The sequence below is a fragment of the Osmia lignaria genome, chromosome 2 (genome assembly GCF_051020975.1).
Source record: "Osmia lignaria lignaria isolate PbOS001 chromosome 2, iyOsmLign1, whole genome shotgun sequence".
NCBI lineage: Eukaryota > Metazoa > Arthropoda > Insecta > Hymenoptera > Megachilidae > Osmia > Osmia lignaria.
The window spans coordinates 6,903,551-6,919,592 of record NC_135033.1 but is presented as its reverse complement, the minus strand read 5'-3'; the positions used below and the strand labels follow the sequence as shown (position 1 = coordinate 6,919,592).

The window sequence follows — 16,042 nt, the reverse complement described above, 5'->3', positions numbered from 1 at the left end:
AGGATAAATTCTTGAACGTCCACCGTGTCGTAGCGTAACCGATGCAGTCTTTTGGAAACATAAAATATAGCCGAGAAGGGAACTCCGCGTTCTACCGCAAACGCTTGCGCCCTTCTAGAACCATTACTTTGTCCTCGTGCTTTTTAACATTGCCCCCATATACGCGTCGTGGAAAAGCGTGAAAATTGTCTGAATCGCGAGAAAATCGACAATCACCGCGAACTCCGCTGTTCTCCCACCTTGTTAAAAGAATCAAAGTTTCCGAAAATACAGAAAAGTTGCAAATCCTGCGCTTTTTCGAGTAACTGAAAATTCAGCGGAACGAAGATATGATAAATAAGAGAACTAGGCGTTCCACCGTGGACTTTCTAATCCTATAAACAGTAAAGTCTCAAGAATCTGACAGGATAATGCGGAAATATTGTAAATTGCATTGAAATTTGAGGAAGCGTATCCAATGGAAATGTTATGGAAATAGAGCTTTCTAAAGTGGAGACTTTGGAAAATATTAAAGCGAAGACTGTATTCGGAAATGTTCATTAATATGTTCGTTTATTATTAAAATTATCACTTAAAAATGTAATAATTCAAACTAGAAATAGATTTTGAAAAATCAAGTGATTACAAGATATCTAATTGGAATTTTACAATTTTTTACTACAACTAGGAAAGCTCTTAATAACATGGATTTTAATTTTGATCGGTTAATGAAATAATAAATGGTCAAATATTCACAGTTTACTGATAAGTTGTAAGGTCATGGTAGATAAAGTGTTAAAGTTAAACATTTCACCCTCGGTGGCTGGCAATTTCCCCAAATTATACGAGTATCAGGAGAGAACATCAAAGATATCGTGAAAAATAAAAATAAAAATTCCAATCGAACCCCTTAGCCTCGTAAAAACCGTTCTCTCCCAATTATCATTTAACCAAGAGAGACAGGAACCCCTGACGCAGCTTCTAAGAAACGTTGAAGCTCTTCGAGCAAATTGAAGGAACCGGGAACGACACCGTAACACCGCTAGCTTTCCTTCTATTTTTCCACTCGGTTTCCGGTCCGCGTGTCTCTCGGAAAGAAAACGAAAGAAATTCGTCGAACCGACGAGGGTTAACGACAGGAACGCTACGTTTTGTCATAAACGCGCTCGTACATTCGAAATTTATTGCATCGCTTTCTAAAAATGCGAAAAACACAACTGAAGAGAAAAGACTTTGAAATACCACAAGGTGAAACAAACTAACAGCAATCAAAGATGATTTTTTATAATTTTCCAAATAGAAAAAATATTAGTGCTATTAAATTTATGGAATAAAGTGGTGTTTCTTTAAAATTTTGCAAGTTGAACAAGCGAAACTGTATAAGAATAAATCAATATTTAAAATAGAAACAAAGTTACGCAATTTCGACCGTATCGTAAGGTCGTTAGGTCTCTCATTGTACGACGTCGCGTCGTTGCAAGAGGAAGTGAAAGATAAGGGGTGAAAGAAGGGAAAATTTCGCGTGACACAACTGTGCATGGGGTGCTATCGTTTCGTCCATAGGGGTGGTCGTAGTCCAGGGAACGTTGGAGGGTTGCAAGGCAGGGTTAGCAAGGGTGGTATCCATCGGTAGGACAGATTCGGGCTGCGTATGCACGCGAACAGTTTCCACGGTATTGGTTTCCGTGGAACGGCCAGCAGTATTCGTGCTGGCTGATAAACACGTGTAATGCAAGAAACCGACGGTTGCCGGGGAAAGATGGAGGAGATAAAAGCTCCGCTGGAGGAGCCTTAAGGTGATTCCGTGAAAATAATTTCACCTTTCTCGATCGAAACCACGGGAGCACGAAGGAAACGGCAGTATCTCGCCCGAAGGGTCTATAGTTTTCGAATTAAAGCACCCTGTTGCGTAAGACGACGAGGTAAAGGAGAGAAAGTACCTACGTTATTCCTGAGCCTCTTCAGGATTTGCGTCAGTCCCTGAGGAGGATCTTTATTAACCCTCGCAAACTGAATGCAGGGTCAATTTCAGTTTAGTATACGTACGTATCGTATATCCCCTTCTGTGTGTAATACTTTATTGTATTTACACACGAAAATGTAGTTTAAAAAAGAAAGTAAAAAGTGAAATTTGGAAAATGCGAATAATGTGAAATATAAAATTAAATTGAAACCGGGATCTCTCCATGGTCCGCTATCCGGGGGTTAAAAACATGGTAAGGGTCTTCACCATTGTTTTGTTAAAGGTTCATCTTTTTAATTAAGAAACTTCCCAATTTACTTGCGTGATGCCTTTGAATAGTTTTAGCCTGTAATACCTTCTAAATGAAGTTTATTTCACGTTCTATATCTTTGCATTTTTATGGTCCTGATCGTGGTTAAAGATATAAGACACAATGGATTGAGAAATTTAATTGATTCTTTTACTTTCCAGTTCGTGGACTGATTAAAGGGATTCGAACATTTTGAATGGTTCATTAATAAAAGAATTGATTTTCAAGTAATCAATGGGCAGGTACCCGGACATTATTACTTCAAACAATGAGTTATGGTAATCGGCATGAAAATCAATATTTTTCATGAAGATGGTTTTACGAGGAAATAAAAATACTCCCCGTTAGAACGTGAAAACTGCATTACGACTGTTTCAACGTTTTCTGCTCTTAAGACCTTTCATCTCTCCCAAAAATATGGCGAATGGATTAGACTTTCTTATCCAGGGCTTAATATTTTTTTCCACCTCGAACCGTTCGCCGGTACTCTGGTTTCCGTGTGTTATTTCCAAGCAAAACAGGGCACACTTGACGCTTACCATTTTTCCTGCCCTCGGTTTCCGGTGTTTTTTACCACGTTAAATCGTGCAATGCTTCCGACCGTATCGAAACACAAGCAGGCTACTGCTTTTCGCAAACAAAACCTGTCTACATAACGATCTAACAATTTGTCCACTTGAAATTCAATTACATACTCGAAAGTGTCCACATTCACGCGAAACTCGTCGTCGAAATTTCAATCTCGACCAATTTAACATCTCGACAACATTTATAAACGAGCAAAACAAACCAGCCACAATTTTCAAGTTGCTTCAAATTAAAGTAGACGGTCAGCCCTTTTAACACGCATCACAATTGAACACATGTACCTTTTGTAAATATTTTTCGAAAGCTATTGTGCAGAATTTAACAATTTGCCTTCTGTCATTTTTAGCATTTATTGTTCTGAATCGATCACTCGATGAGCGTTAGATTGATAATTATTTTCTTATGAGAAATTTGGTGATTATGCAAAATAGTATGAAACGGATGCATAAATATCTAGCTGTATGGTTGATGTTCATAAAGGATAGTGATGGGTGAGAGATATTAAATAAAAATGTAAGAGACTGGAGTCATGAGAGAGCAACTTAGGAGACCACATTACGGTGGTGGCTGCTTATCCTATCCATCATTCTGAGAGGACGTTATTGAAAAATGTGCAATCTGCAAGAAGGTAAGTGTGACGAAGCACTGTCACGCGTAAGTCACGTACCTTGCAGAGGGCGGCAAATTTTCCGACAGATTATTCTGAAAAATTGCACTGGCAAAAAGCGAGATCGTTGAAATCCATCTCCTGTACTTTCTGCCCTCGTATTAGCAGGAAATTGGATGCTTCGCGTGTAATATTGTTTGGGCTGTGCTGCCGCATGGATTTTACCCTTTTAATCTTTCACTCTACCACCCCCTACTTCTTTTCTGGAGGACCTTTCAACGAGATCGTGTGTGGTTTGGGAGGAAAATTATTTAAAACTTTGGAGGATTTTTTTTTAGTTATTTATGAAAGGAAGTTCTACGATGCATCCGCGATCAAACCAATCTTCCGTAAGGAAAATGGGGATATAGGAGATACAGGAGTTCTAAAAATTTCCATTTTGAGGATATCAATATTAAAAGTAATTAAGGGGGAAAATAACATAATTTTCAGTTATTAAATACTATCAAATTTAGTAGTTATATAATTGAAAATTATATCCTCATGGTGGGGAACCATGGATCAGTGTACTGTCATTTACCCCGCGGAAGCCTATGGGGAAGGGTAGAGACCCGGGACATGTCTATTTTTTCTAGAAAAGCCGGATCGCGATTGTACGAATGGAAATCCAAAATTAACTCTTAAACGGTAATAACTGGGTCAATCATGACAACTGATCCATCGATTAAAATTAGGTATTCAAATTTCTCAACTAAAGATTTTTATTTATGAGAAAAATATTATGCATGAAATTTTGAAAACGAGTTAAAAAATTAGATTAAACTTCTGGAAATTTTTATATAAATACACTTTATTATTCTATGACTACCTGGAGACAATAGGATGGAAGTTAAAGAACTAAATGTATGTAATTAATTTCTACCCTGTTTCAAAAATAACATAGTAAACGTTAGCAGGTAATTACAAACATAACTGTTTGCAAACATTTTTGCAACTTTTGCATTGTATTTGGACCATGTAATTACCACATTCAAATTCGTTATAATATATGGAAAAAAATTATACCGTGCAAGACCTTTTCTTTTCTGTCCATATTCAAAAAGGAAACGGGACAGAACCAGGAAACTAAGTTACGATGGATAGCAGCATTCTTACATATGTATGTGGAAGATTTTTTCAACTTACCATGATCTTTGAAATATTTCATTTTTATTTTTAGAAAACTTCTGAAACATATATTGCACCCTCCACAAAAAAGTGATATGAGTCAATGATTTAAAAAGAAATTACAAAATCAAGTAATTAATTAATTATACAAATTTATCATAGAACGCATCGAATAGGTAAATATTTTACCATTCATTCAGAAATGATAAATGTCACAGAAATATCCATATTAAAAGAAAAAAGAAAAATAATAATCAAGAATATTGAGAACGAGGATAACAAGGTAAAGTGATTGCGTACAAACAAACTCGTTCTGGAAATATTACATTAAAGGTAGTTACCAAAATTCGTTTAATCGATAATTAATAAAATCTTGCGGCTCCAATTCTACTCCCATACTGTTTTCGAAACATAATTTTGCTGTTGAATGTTCCGTAAACCACCGACTATCCGCACAATCGTTTCTCAAGTAATATATGTATAAAATTTTCCCGTCCGCGCGTAACTTCAATTCCAATTTGTGTTGAACGTTTCGCGTAGTTCTCTAATTAACGGAAATCGTAAGTGAGCGACACGGTAACAAATTAACGCAATTCGTCGGTGAAACGAAAGCGTTGGAATAGCCTGGAACGACAAGCTCACCTTTATTTACTTACCTATGTACTCGAAGTCCAACCAACAGGTGTTACGTAAAGAAAATTTCATTAAAAATCCACACAAAGACTTTCTTGGAGAACAAGCCACTCGACTGGTGCCAATCAATAGAATGGACCGTGTCTTCGAGTGACTTCCAGTTAGAATCATTGCTTGGACAGGAAGTATCCTTCACAGACATCCTTGTTATTGTACAGTAAGTATAACAATATATGGTTATTCAGCACAGCAAATAATACAAATTGTTTGTAAAAATGTTTATTTTTATTTCGATTCATTTCTGAGTTATAACTATTTTTGCGTTCAAGAAAAATATTTAGGCAATCATAACAAATAGCTATAGTATACTAGAATTCTAAAAATCTTAATTTTGACGATATTAATATTAAAAGTGATTTAGAAGAAAATAACATAATTTATAATAATTAAACAAGTAAGTCTACTGTAAGTTTCGATACTGTACAATTCTCTAATCGCAGGTACTTATTTTAGGATTCGAGATACTTGCGATACAAATACTTTGAAAATACATCAAACGAAACATCATCCCCTTCAACTACCGTTCGAATCCCACAAAATGAAACTTTCGCATCGGAATTGACTGAGATTCGCCGGTATAGGTATATCGAACTTGCTAGCATCTCTATCCACCCAATCTCTCTCTTTTATCCTCTGTTCATATATCTGTATCGCGGCATTCGCAAAAGGAATTGCCGGTATCGATGGCCCGTAGTAGCTGAAGAGAACAATAGGGTTTCGCACAAAGGGCAAGGATGCGTCCGTGTCGCGAAGAACGAAGCTCAGGGCTGGCTGGTTACGAGTTTAGCGTGTTCCACGTTACAAGAGCTGGCTGCGTTCGTCCTGTGTGAATACACAGCCAGCCGTAGAGAGACATGGGTGACGTTGGCGTGGGTGGGTGACGGTGGTTGGCCTATCGGCTCGGGGTTGCTCGGAATCTATCGGTGGGCCAGATTTTCACCGACACAGTCTCCGGCTTACCGGCACACGCGAACGATCCTGAAAGACGGCTACGGGACAGAGGATAGAACGCTGGCCGGCCGGTCATAGAGAGGATCCTCGAGTTTGGTACGGGTTGCGCGCGCAATCGTACTCGCGCCGTTCCTCGACGTCGTTTTGCAAGGAAATTGATTCTGCGCGGAGCGTCAACCCTACCGAGTGAGGGTGTAGGAGGAGGGAGTAGCGAACAGAAGAGAACCCGGCACCGCAGACCGCGTACACACCGCACCGGGGTCAGAGGTACATCTCGCGTTGACGCTGACCGAAGGCACACACCGTCGTCGGACGAGCGACCGTCCTCGTTTGCTATTATGTAAGGGGGATGTCGTCGGGCAGCAGCGTCGACGTGGACACGCAGCAGGGCTACTGAAGGGGAGACGAGCCGAACTGGAAGGGCGACATGCGAAGAGACGCGTCGCGTCGGCCGCGTTACGACCACACACAGCCGTCGCACCACGTACCGAAGGACATTCGAACGCAGAAACAATAAGGAACGCGTGTACACGACGCGACAGGATCATCGATGGAACTGAAAATCCTTCTGCTCGTTCACGTAGTGGGTGAGTAAACACAACTGTGTTTTTCTTTTCTTCCTTGATCTTTTTAACCGGAGTACGACCGCATGACCCATCGGATCGGGCTTCCTCGCCGGGACGTTGGCCCGACGCGACGTGTCCTCTACCGATTAGCCACCTCGTGGTCTACTTCTTTTTTTCTTTTTTTTTTTTTGAATTCTGGTGTTTCGAGTTTCCTTCCAGCATAACAGAGGAAGTTGATCTGTTCGCGGAACCCCCCGTACACCGGGTTTCTTTTTGTCCTTTTCTTTTCGCTCGATGCTTGTTCTTTAATAGCGCGAGATTGAAGCGAACTCGAGGACAGAAGGATCCACGGTACACGGACGAGATCAGAGGCATGAATTTTAAGTACGATTTCGCGCAACAGCGACGGGGGTTGTTTAGTGAAAAGCGTGCGGCCGTCTCTTTGAGGGGATTGAAACACGGGTTAATTTCCACTGTGCACGAGTCGCGTCGTCAGGACTGTTTTTTTCCCCTCCAGCTCTTCAACTCTTCATTCAGAGTGCGCGGAAGATCGTTGCTGCGACGGTTTGCATTTTTTATCCTTCCTCGTATTAGGAGTCATGACGAGGCACCGTTCAAACGACGGGAACTTTCGGCACCGGGGTGCACGATTGTCGGGGGTGAACGTGCATGGAAATTTCAATGATACAGACGGTTTAAAATCTGACTCTCTATTTTTTTCTCTCTCTCGGCTCTGTTCTCTTTGCGAGCTGGCTTCGATTAAAAATGAACGCACGAAACGAAAGGGAAAGAGAGGGAGAAAAAAAAATGTTCAACGTTTCCGTGAAATTTTGTAATTTCGCCTCGCTTCACGTGCCGCGACCGGTGTGTATCGACCGACTCTTTGTTTAGGGGGAGGAAAGCTAAAAAATAAATGAAAAAAAAAAAAATCGGGGGTTGAAACAGGCGATAAAGGAGCAAAAAAAAAAAATGGAGGAACGAAAAAAAAAGTGAACGTACACGTAGGTACGTGTGTAAAAAACACGCGGATTGAGGGATCTGCGTGGAAAAGGGAAAGAGAATGGTGAACCGTGAAAAGTCAGATGTCGAGATCGTTTTCCACGATACGGCAGCTGAATCGTCAACGAGCGGTTAAAATATTTGTCCTAGCAACTATTTATTCGGCGATACGAATTGAACAGCTCGATTGGCGAGCACGTTTGCGAACGAATATCCTGTCGACAAACAACGATATCGAGCGACGAGGAAAAAATTGCTTCGCGCTTTTACCCACGAACGTAAAAACATGGAGGAAGAGGAAAGAAAAAAAAAAAAAAGTGGAAATCGAGAAGGATGGTTCAGGAAATAAGGGAGAGACGGTGGATGGATAAACAGAGGGACGAAGATACAACTAGCTGAATCGAGAGGATTCTTATCCATCGGAGCATTGAACTCGCTAGGGGTTGATTCGCTAGACGAGACGCTGGCACCGAGGGGTCACTGCTCCTACCGCGGTTCGTAAAACGCGGACAAGCGTTACCCATAATGGAAATTTAATGAATTTGACGAATAATTGTGTCAATGGATAATTGCGTTAACGCTGCTCGAACGAGCACCAGGTTCCAGGCCAGGACTTCCTCGCTCCACTTCGCTCGCTACAACAAATCGTGGCCCCGTTTTAGCCCTGTTTCACCGCCAATCCCCCTCTCGCTCGCGCTTGTTCCCCTTGGCTTATTTCATTGCCACTTCATCGAATTTTTCTTCGTTTTTTCCTTTCCGCTTCTCGCCTCGGCTCCGGCCGCCAACGAAGGAAACTCAACGCGGAAAAACCGTATCAGCCGGCCTGCCTAATCGAATCTATTCCGGTTTTACGAGTTCGCACCAACGATGAAACTCATCTGCTGGGTATAATGTAATGTGTAGCAGACACCTTAGGGGTGGATTCATTCATAAATACAGTAGAACTCTGTTTCCTTCAATTTGTAGATAAGACGGTTTCAATAACTGGATCAATAATTAAGTATTCGAACGTACTAATGAAGTTTATTAACAGTTCGACAGCTGGTGTCACTTTGAGGTTTAGTATTTCATGTGACTATTTTTATCTACTTGTCGAAGTTTTTCTTACAACAGCTTTCATTTACAATTAAATTTTCATTTCGGCTGAATATGAAAAGTAAATGTTAAATTTTCATTGAAAATTAAAAGAAATGAAATATAAACCGGTACATATCTGTGTTTAAAAAAATGAATAAATTCTAGAATTTAAAACAAAAAATTAGAAATCAGTTACCAGAAAATGAGTTTCATATAACACATTAGAAAAAGCTTACAATTTTCGCATAAATAATTTTCTTATTCATTTCGTACCACGAATCTTAGAAATACAATACTCGTAGTTGGAAAACAAGATCGAGTCAGGCACGTCTTTATATAAGCCTTATTTTTTATCGCTTCCAAGTGGTGAATCCATCACTCAAGTGGGTTCCACGTACTAGGTTGCACCCCGTGTACATCGAGTAACTCACGAGCAACCCTTTTCGTCGATCGCGAACGTGAAATACGATCGCGCAGTGTCGAGCTGTCGATTCCATTGTAGCGATTTCACCAGCATCGAACGCTCTTTCCTTCCTCTTTTTCCGTTTTCCTCCATTCTCTTTCTTTTTTCCATTTCTCCCGATCACCCTTTTTTTATTCTTCTATCCCAACTATTCTCTCGATCGTTCGTTACACCACAGCGAGATTGTTTTCCTTACCTCTGTTTTTTTTCTGTTTCCATCCTGCAGTCCCTGTCGTCTCCGTTTCCTATACTTTCTCCGGGGGCAACATTTTATTATTATTTTTTCCATTTTTCTCGTTTTGTTTTTTTCTTCATTCTTTTAAATCCTATCCCCCGATACACGTGCACTTACACGACCGCATGAAAAATGCAAGTCGTCCCGCTGGAGCGTGTCGCAACTTCGTCGCCTGCGTTTTTCTCTCTCGTGGCTTTCTTTTCTCTTTTTGCGTTCCCCACTTCCGGTTAACGTTTCTACCCTTTTCTTTCCTTTCCCTCCCTCGTTCGTATCGTGGTCGTTGATATTTCTCTGTTTCCTTTTTTTTTTTCCCTTCTTTCTTTACTTCTTCTGCCTTCCAACGAAGAGCCGGTGTGTTACGATTGTCATTTTTCATGCGGCACGGCCGCGACGTTCTGTCGTGCTGGCAGCAGACCCCCGTTTCAATGGGTCGCCACTTGAAATGCGGATCGTCCCTTTATACGGGATATGGAGTAATTCTCTGGAGCAAGCGACCCGATTTATTCACGGGCTCGCCGTTTCTTACGCAACCGGCAATTCTTCGCGCCCGGTACTACCCTCCGCTGCGCTGGCCCGAGAAAATGTTGTCCCCCGACCGCAGAACGAAAGAATCTCCGCCAACGGAGGGAAACAGAGAGATAGAAAGAGAGAGAGAAAGAGAAAAGAGACGACAAGGGTGCTGGGGCGTTTAATTACTTCTGAATCCATGCTTCCTGCTGTTGCTGTTGTTGTTCGCCCTAAACAAAACAAGCAGATTTATCGCGACTACCGTGTCGTCTCGTTCTCAACACTGTAATCCCCGCACGATTCTCGATCTGGCTAATTTGCCTGGTTGTTTGTCATCCACGGACAATCGAGTACCTTCTTGCATTCTCGGGGGATACTTTCGTCTCCCTTTTCGTTTTCGAGCGCGGACGAAACCATTTAACCCCGGGGACACTGAATGCACCAGAAATGCCGAGACATTTTCAGTTCTGCCTGCGTTATCGTTCTTTAAATATTTTCTTCGACGATGTTTAAAAATGTACAAAAGGTTTCCTTCTGTAGTTTTAAAATGATTTTGAAAGTATTTAATCATAGGACACTGGGATTTTCAATTTTATTGTAATTATTTTTTAATTTCTTACCATTATTTCTTAAATTGTTACCATTATTTAAAAATTTCTTATTTGTCAATTATAAGAAATATGCGGAAATATGATTTAAAATGATTGCCAATGAAACGTGTCATTTGATCGATACATCAACAATCGTGAACAGTTGGAAATGAGCCGGTGTTCCGTATGCAAGGGTTAAATATCAGCCTTCCCTTGTAGATTGCTTGGGCGTTTTAATAGTCGTCCGCTAATGAATTCGCCAGGATTTTCTTAAACGCGCTGGCACACCCGCTGCCAATTGCATCGGCGATTAAATTACGAGCGGACGGGCAAAGGTGAGGCACGGGGTCGCAAATGAAATTCCAAGAGTCTGCCAGAAATCTTAATTCTCCGTCGCCTTATGCTTAGTCGTTTTCTACCAGAAAGGCGTTCGACAGTGTTTGGTTGACGGGAGAAGGGTTGTTTCGTCAGCTACTGCAACCGGGTAGTTGTGAATTTTCTCTGATTCTGAATAGTAGAGTTACTTAGGAAAATGGGCTCGCTGGCAATGCCGTTGTTCGGGGTGAGTTAGCATCTTGAGAAATTGGATTTAGTTTTCGAACAAAGCGTTCGTGGCTTTCGGCTTTGATAACATCTAAATAAGATCTAACTGAATTTAGAACGCGAATAGCGTGTTTTTCCAAAATTTCAACACACTTGAAATTCACACGAGCGCCATAAAATTGTATTAAATACGTAGCTTTTATTTTGCATATTTTGCATAATTCATATACTCTGCATTTTAAAAAATATTTTCAACCTTGTGTCGCACTGGCGGAAAATATACAATCTTACAAATTCTTTGAAATATTCACCATCTTTTTGCAACATTTTTTTCTAATTGCACCGGGAAAAGAGTGACTTGCAATACTTGTGCGCACCGCTCTGTGTTATATTTGCATATTTTTACTCGAATATCTTATTTGGTGCAATTCAAAAGAAAAATTATTATAAAGAAAACGTTGGACAGAAGATTATTATACTTTCTATACCAAGTTCACTAAAATTCTGTTCAGACATCCTCAACCCCTATCATTCCTCTAAATCAATTTCAATCATTCTGTTGATCTTTCAAATTCTATCTTTATGTCCAACCTACAAGAGTTTTCCAAAAAATCAATAGAGGTAATAAGTTTACACGTTGAGCTGACGTCTCGCGAAGGTGCAGGAATCGTCGGAAACTAGTCGAGGGGATATTCTTAAACATTCGCTGCCAATCGTATCGACGATGAAATTACGAGGGCTGAGCAAAAGGCAGAACGAGTCAAGACGGGGTTGGCAAATGAAATTCCAGCGAACGGAATCCGGCAGAAATCTTAACGATCTCTGTTATCTAGCTGGGACAACGTGCCGCGGCGACTTGGATCGCGGCTGAAGGAAGTTGGTGCAATTTAAATCGTCTCGCGACCCCCCCCTCGTATGACGTTTAAAATGCCTCTGTGTCCGATTAAATCTTAACAACCTAATTTCCCGAGGCCCCTGCCTCGATTTCGATGCTCAACCCTTTCGATCCCACCCTCTCAACTTTCCTCCCGTTGCTATTTTCCATTCCTTGCACCCTTTTCCGTTCCCTTTTGATTTTCTCGATTCGACGCTGAAATTGGAAGCGTTGTTGGCCGATCAGCTAAAGCTTCCCAACGTTGAAATTACCTTCTTTTATGTACGGAATTGGGCCACTCGGACACCTGTGGGGCAGCCATCACTGATTGGATCTAATCGTGCAACCCCTTTGACAGGATCGCGCTTCGCCTAGTGAGACGAAGCATGATGGATATTTGTTTCGTCGCTGGCAGAACAATATGCGCGAAATTATAATTATATTATTATAAACGAAGAATAATTTTCTGTCACCTTCAAAAATAAGGACATAAATTCGGTATGCTATTTTTCCTTTTAAAATACCAAATTTTATTAACACGTGCCACATTATATTTCAACTGCATGGCAGGGAACGTGTTAAAAATAATAAAAATTGTTAAGTGATTAATCACACCTAAATCAGATTTCAATATTTTTACATGGAGAATAATTTCTGTTCTGCTCTTGATAAGATTGGTTCTTGAAATATTACAGAGAAGCCTGGCATACGTAGCCAAGTACAATTGGAACGCACTTTCGTTCATTGAGAATTAATGTTAAATGACTTCGTGAGAAATGCAGGCACCCTTGTTCAGATCGTTCCGTTATTGTTACCGTCATTTTTCCTTCTGACTAAAACCAAACTGCTTCACACACCTCACAAGAGTATTCACAATTTTAATAACTTTGTCCGCGAAGTATTAAATATTGATAAGAAATGAGAGTTGAACAAATGTGGGTATTACATTGGACAATAAGAAACTAATAGCAACGCAATCGCCAAGGATAAAAAGCAATTTTAACTTTCGAGGTGGAACACAAAATTCCTTGCAGCGTGTTTCGATCGACCAATCGATGTCCGAAGTAATAAAACAATCAGGGAAAGAAAAACAGAAAATTGTCGGTAACACGAGAAAATTAACAGCGTGAACGGTGAAACGGGAGCAAAGTTTCAACTTTCGATATAAATTTTCTGTAAACTGCAAAACTCTGTAAATACATTTCAATCGTTTATTCGACGGATGGAGGGACGGGGGGAGAGAAGAAAATTGTCGTCAGTGGATTTAAAAGCAAACGAAATAGCAACAACCGTGAAAAATGCGTTTAATCGTCGAAGGGATTTCGTTGAACGCGAGAACTCGATTAACAACGACCACATCGTAGAAAGTCTGATCACGCAATAATTCTTGGTCTCGCCCTTTTTACCCGGTTGTGGATTTAAATATCGTTCAAGAGATTGTATCTGCACGACCAGCAGAATATTAGGTCCCATTTACCTCTAGTCAGATTCATTTCGCCCAGTTTATGCGCCGTTTGCTTGTTGTGCCCTGAACTGAATCCAAAGTAGTGGATCTGTTTCAGACAGGTCTATTGAGAAACCTCCAACCCTTTTGCGATTGCTATTGATGACAAACACGGACGTTCCTCTGCAATTGCACAGTAGGAATCGTTGTTGATGTTCTGTGATCTCTGGTAACGATCATTCTCATTTAGACTATTGACTATCCCTCGGGAAAATATCGCGTAACTTTTTGCTTTTATTATGGAATGGACATATCTTGGGTAAATGAAATGATATTTAAAAATTAGCGGTAACGGGTATTAGTTAAATAGTTGCTACAATGTAAGAATATTAAGAGAAGAGTGCAGCAGAATTAGAATAGCTATTAGGCTACTAGAATACTAGAATACCAAAATATTAGAATATTAGAGACGAATTTCGTGACAAAAAGCAATATTACTTGATTTCCAAATCAATTACAATAAAAATTGCACAAAAAATGTAGTTACTAATCAATTAAACTTGAATTACCGAACAAATACTACCGAAAAAAAAGATCCGTGTATAGGTAAAATTTTAGTTGTCCGTAACTGAAATATTTTAATGAAAATTTTTTAAACAATATAACTCCAAAAGCGCATTCTCCTTTTTTCTATTTTGCTGTGAAATAGTTATCGATAAATGTACAGTGAAACACAAACCATGTCAATGGGAATTTTGCTGGTGAAAAAAAGTTGACATTTTGATAGGTTTATATAGGTAACTGAAAAAAGGGATATCTAGAAAAAAGTCGAGGGTATTCAGAATACAATCGTGGAATTTATAGAATAAAAAATTCAAACGTTTTTTCGGATTAGTACGTTGAGGGTGAAAAAAGCTCTATTGAGTGGAGTGATACATGTTTTCAAAAAGTGAAATATTTCCATTGGAATTTTTATTCAATTGTATTCAAAGAAACATAAGCACCTCGAAGAATGCAGTGCAGAAATATTACAAGCACGTAGCCAACGAAAATTTCAACATTTCTGTTGTATTTTCTTTGTAATTAAACATGCTAATTCCTCTTTATTTTACTTTGATTACAACAGCATGTGCAATTATTTACACCAGAGGGAAAAATTCTGAAAATTACAAAAATGATAAAAATCTCATCATTTGCAGAATTTTTATCTCTTTTGTAAACAAATTGTTTATCGTTATCTATATAATTCAATTAAAATAAAATAAAGAAAACAGCATTTTACAACGAATAATCTATAAAATATTAGAATATTATTTTTCTATTTTCCAGACAATATCTCTGCAATGATTTTCATATTATCGATGAATTGGTACGAACGAAACATTTTTACCGCAATTTATTAAACATTGCTGCAATAAAAATGTTACGCAAATTAGCATAAAAAGCGAGCTTTATAATTGAAGAAAATCAATCTTATTTCCATGGATCTCTTCCACCAATCACGTTATCTTTGCCTCAAAATAATATATACACTGCTAACTTTTTTTTTCTACCTCTACCCCTTTCGCGAAACTCTTCAGAAAACTCGGGAAGTCTATCTGCATTAATTTCAACTCGTCTCGTTAATTCGCGACGGAATGCGAAACATTTCTCGAACCGTACTCTTTCCGAATACCTATCCCTAACACTCTTTACAACGCGATTTAACGAGGAACGCCGCTTCTACGCGTTTAAAAAATAAAACAGACAAAAAAGAAATATAAAGAAGGGTCGAAAGATATGCTCGCATTATATCGCGTGCGGTTGCATTTACCAAACAGCGAGGTCGCGACAAAATAGATCCCGTTCCCAACAATTCGCCCGTGTATCCCCAGCAATTTTTCTCACCTCCATTCAAACCAACGATACAATTTGCCCCAGTTGCACCTGTACAATACCGTGTGAATTATTTCATAACAAATGTAAATCCCACCTGCCGGATTTGTAATAAATATGGACAAGTTTGCGGTTAACAGTTTCATGCGTTCCTAAAGCTGAAAGCCGCAAGCTTTCCCTATTCTTCTGTTTTATGTTGATAAACAATGTTAGCGATGATTAATATCGATGTAATGAATTTCATTGAAGAAGAAGATACCTGTGTCATTCTTTCGAAAATGAAAAGGGTAAAAAGATTCTAAATTATACTGGTAATTTTTATTGGAAAATTAGTAATTTTAGTAAACTAGTACGTTTAATTGGAAAATCAAAATTTTTAATTAAAAAATTAGTAATCCTTCGTACATTGCTAGGTACACTCGCGATCAAGTTAGATCTTCTTAGGGAAAATAGCGATATAGGGGAAGTAAATACAACATTAATATTAAACATAATTTATAGAAAAAAATAATATAATTTTTAGTTAATAAATATAAGATTTAGGATATAATTTAACTCGGGATATCAGAATTTTTCTTAGGGAAGCTTGCTTTGCTTGCGAGTGTACAGTA

At 39.2% G+C, this 16,042-nt stretch overlaps 1 protein-coding gene across 2 annotated transcripts in view; it reads left to right on the top strand.

Moving 5' to 3' along the window:
- Positions 1–593: 593 nt before the first annotated feature.
- The window catches only part of LOC117607056 (cell adhesion molecule 3-like), a 39,473-nt gene continuing 24,024 nt past the window's right edge, over positions 594–16,042 (top strand). The window contains exons 1-2 of one of the 2 annotated variants that reach the window (XM_034330271.2): positions 594–5,464; positions 5,761–6,845. In XM_034330271.2, the coding sequence (XP_034186162.1) occupies positions 6,809–6,845 (37 nt within the window). In that variant the 5' untranslated portion in view covers positions 594–5,464; positions 5,761–6,808. The remainder of the gene's footprint in view (positions 5,465–5,760; positions 6,846–16,042) is intronic. The other variant, XM_034330269.2, reaches the window with a different exon arrangement.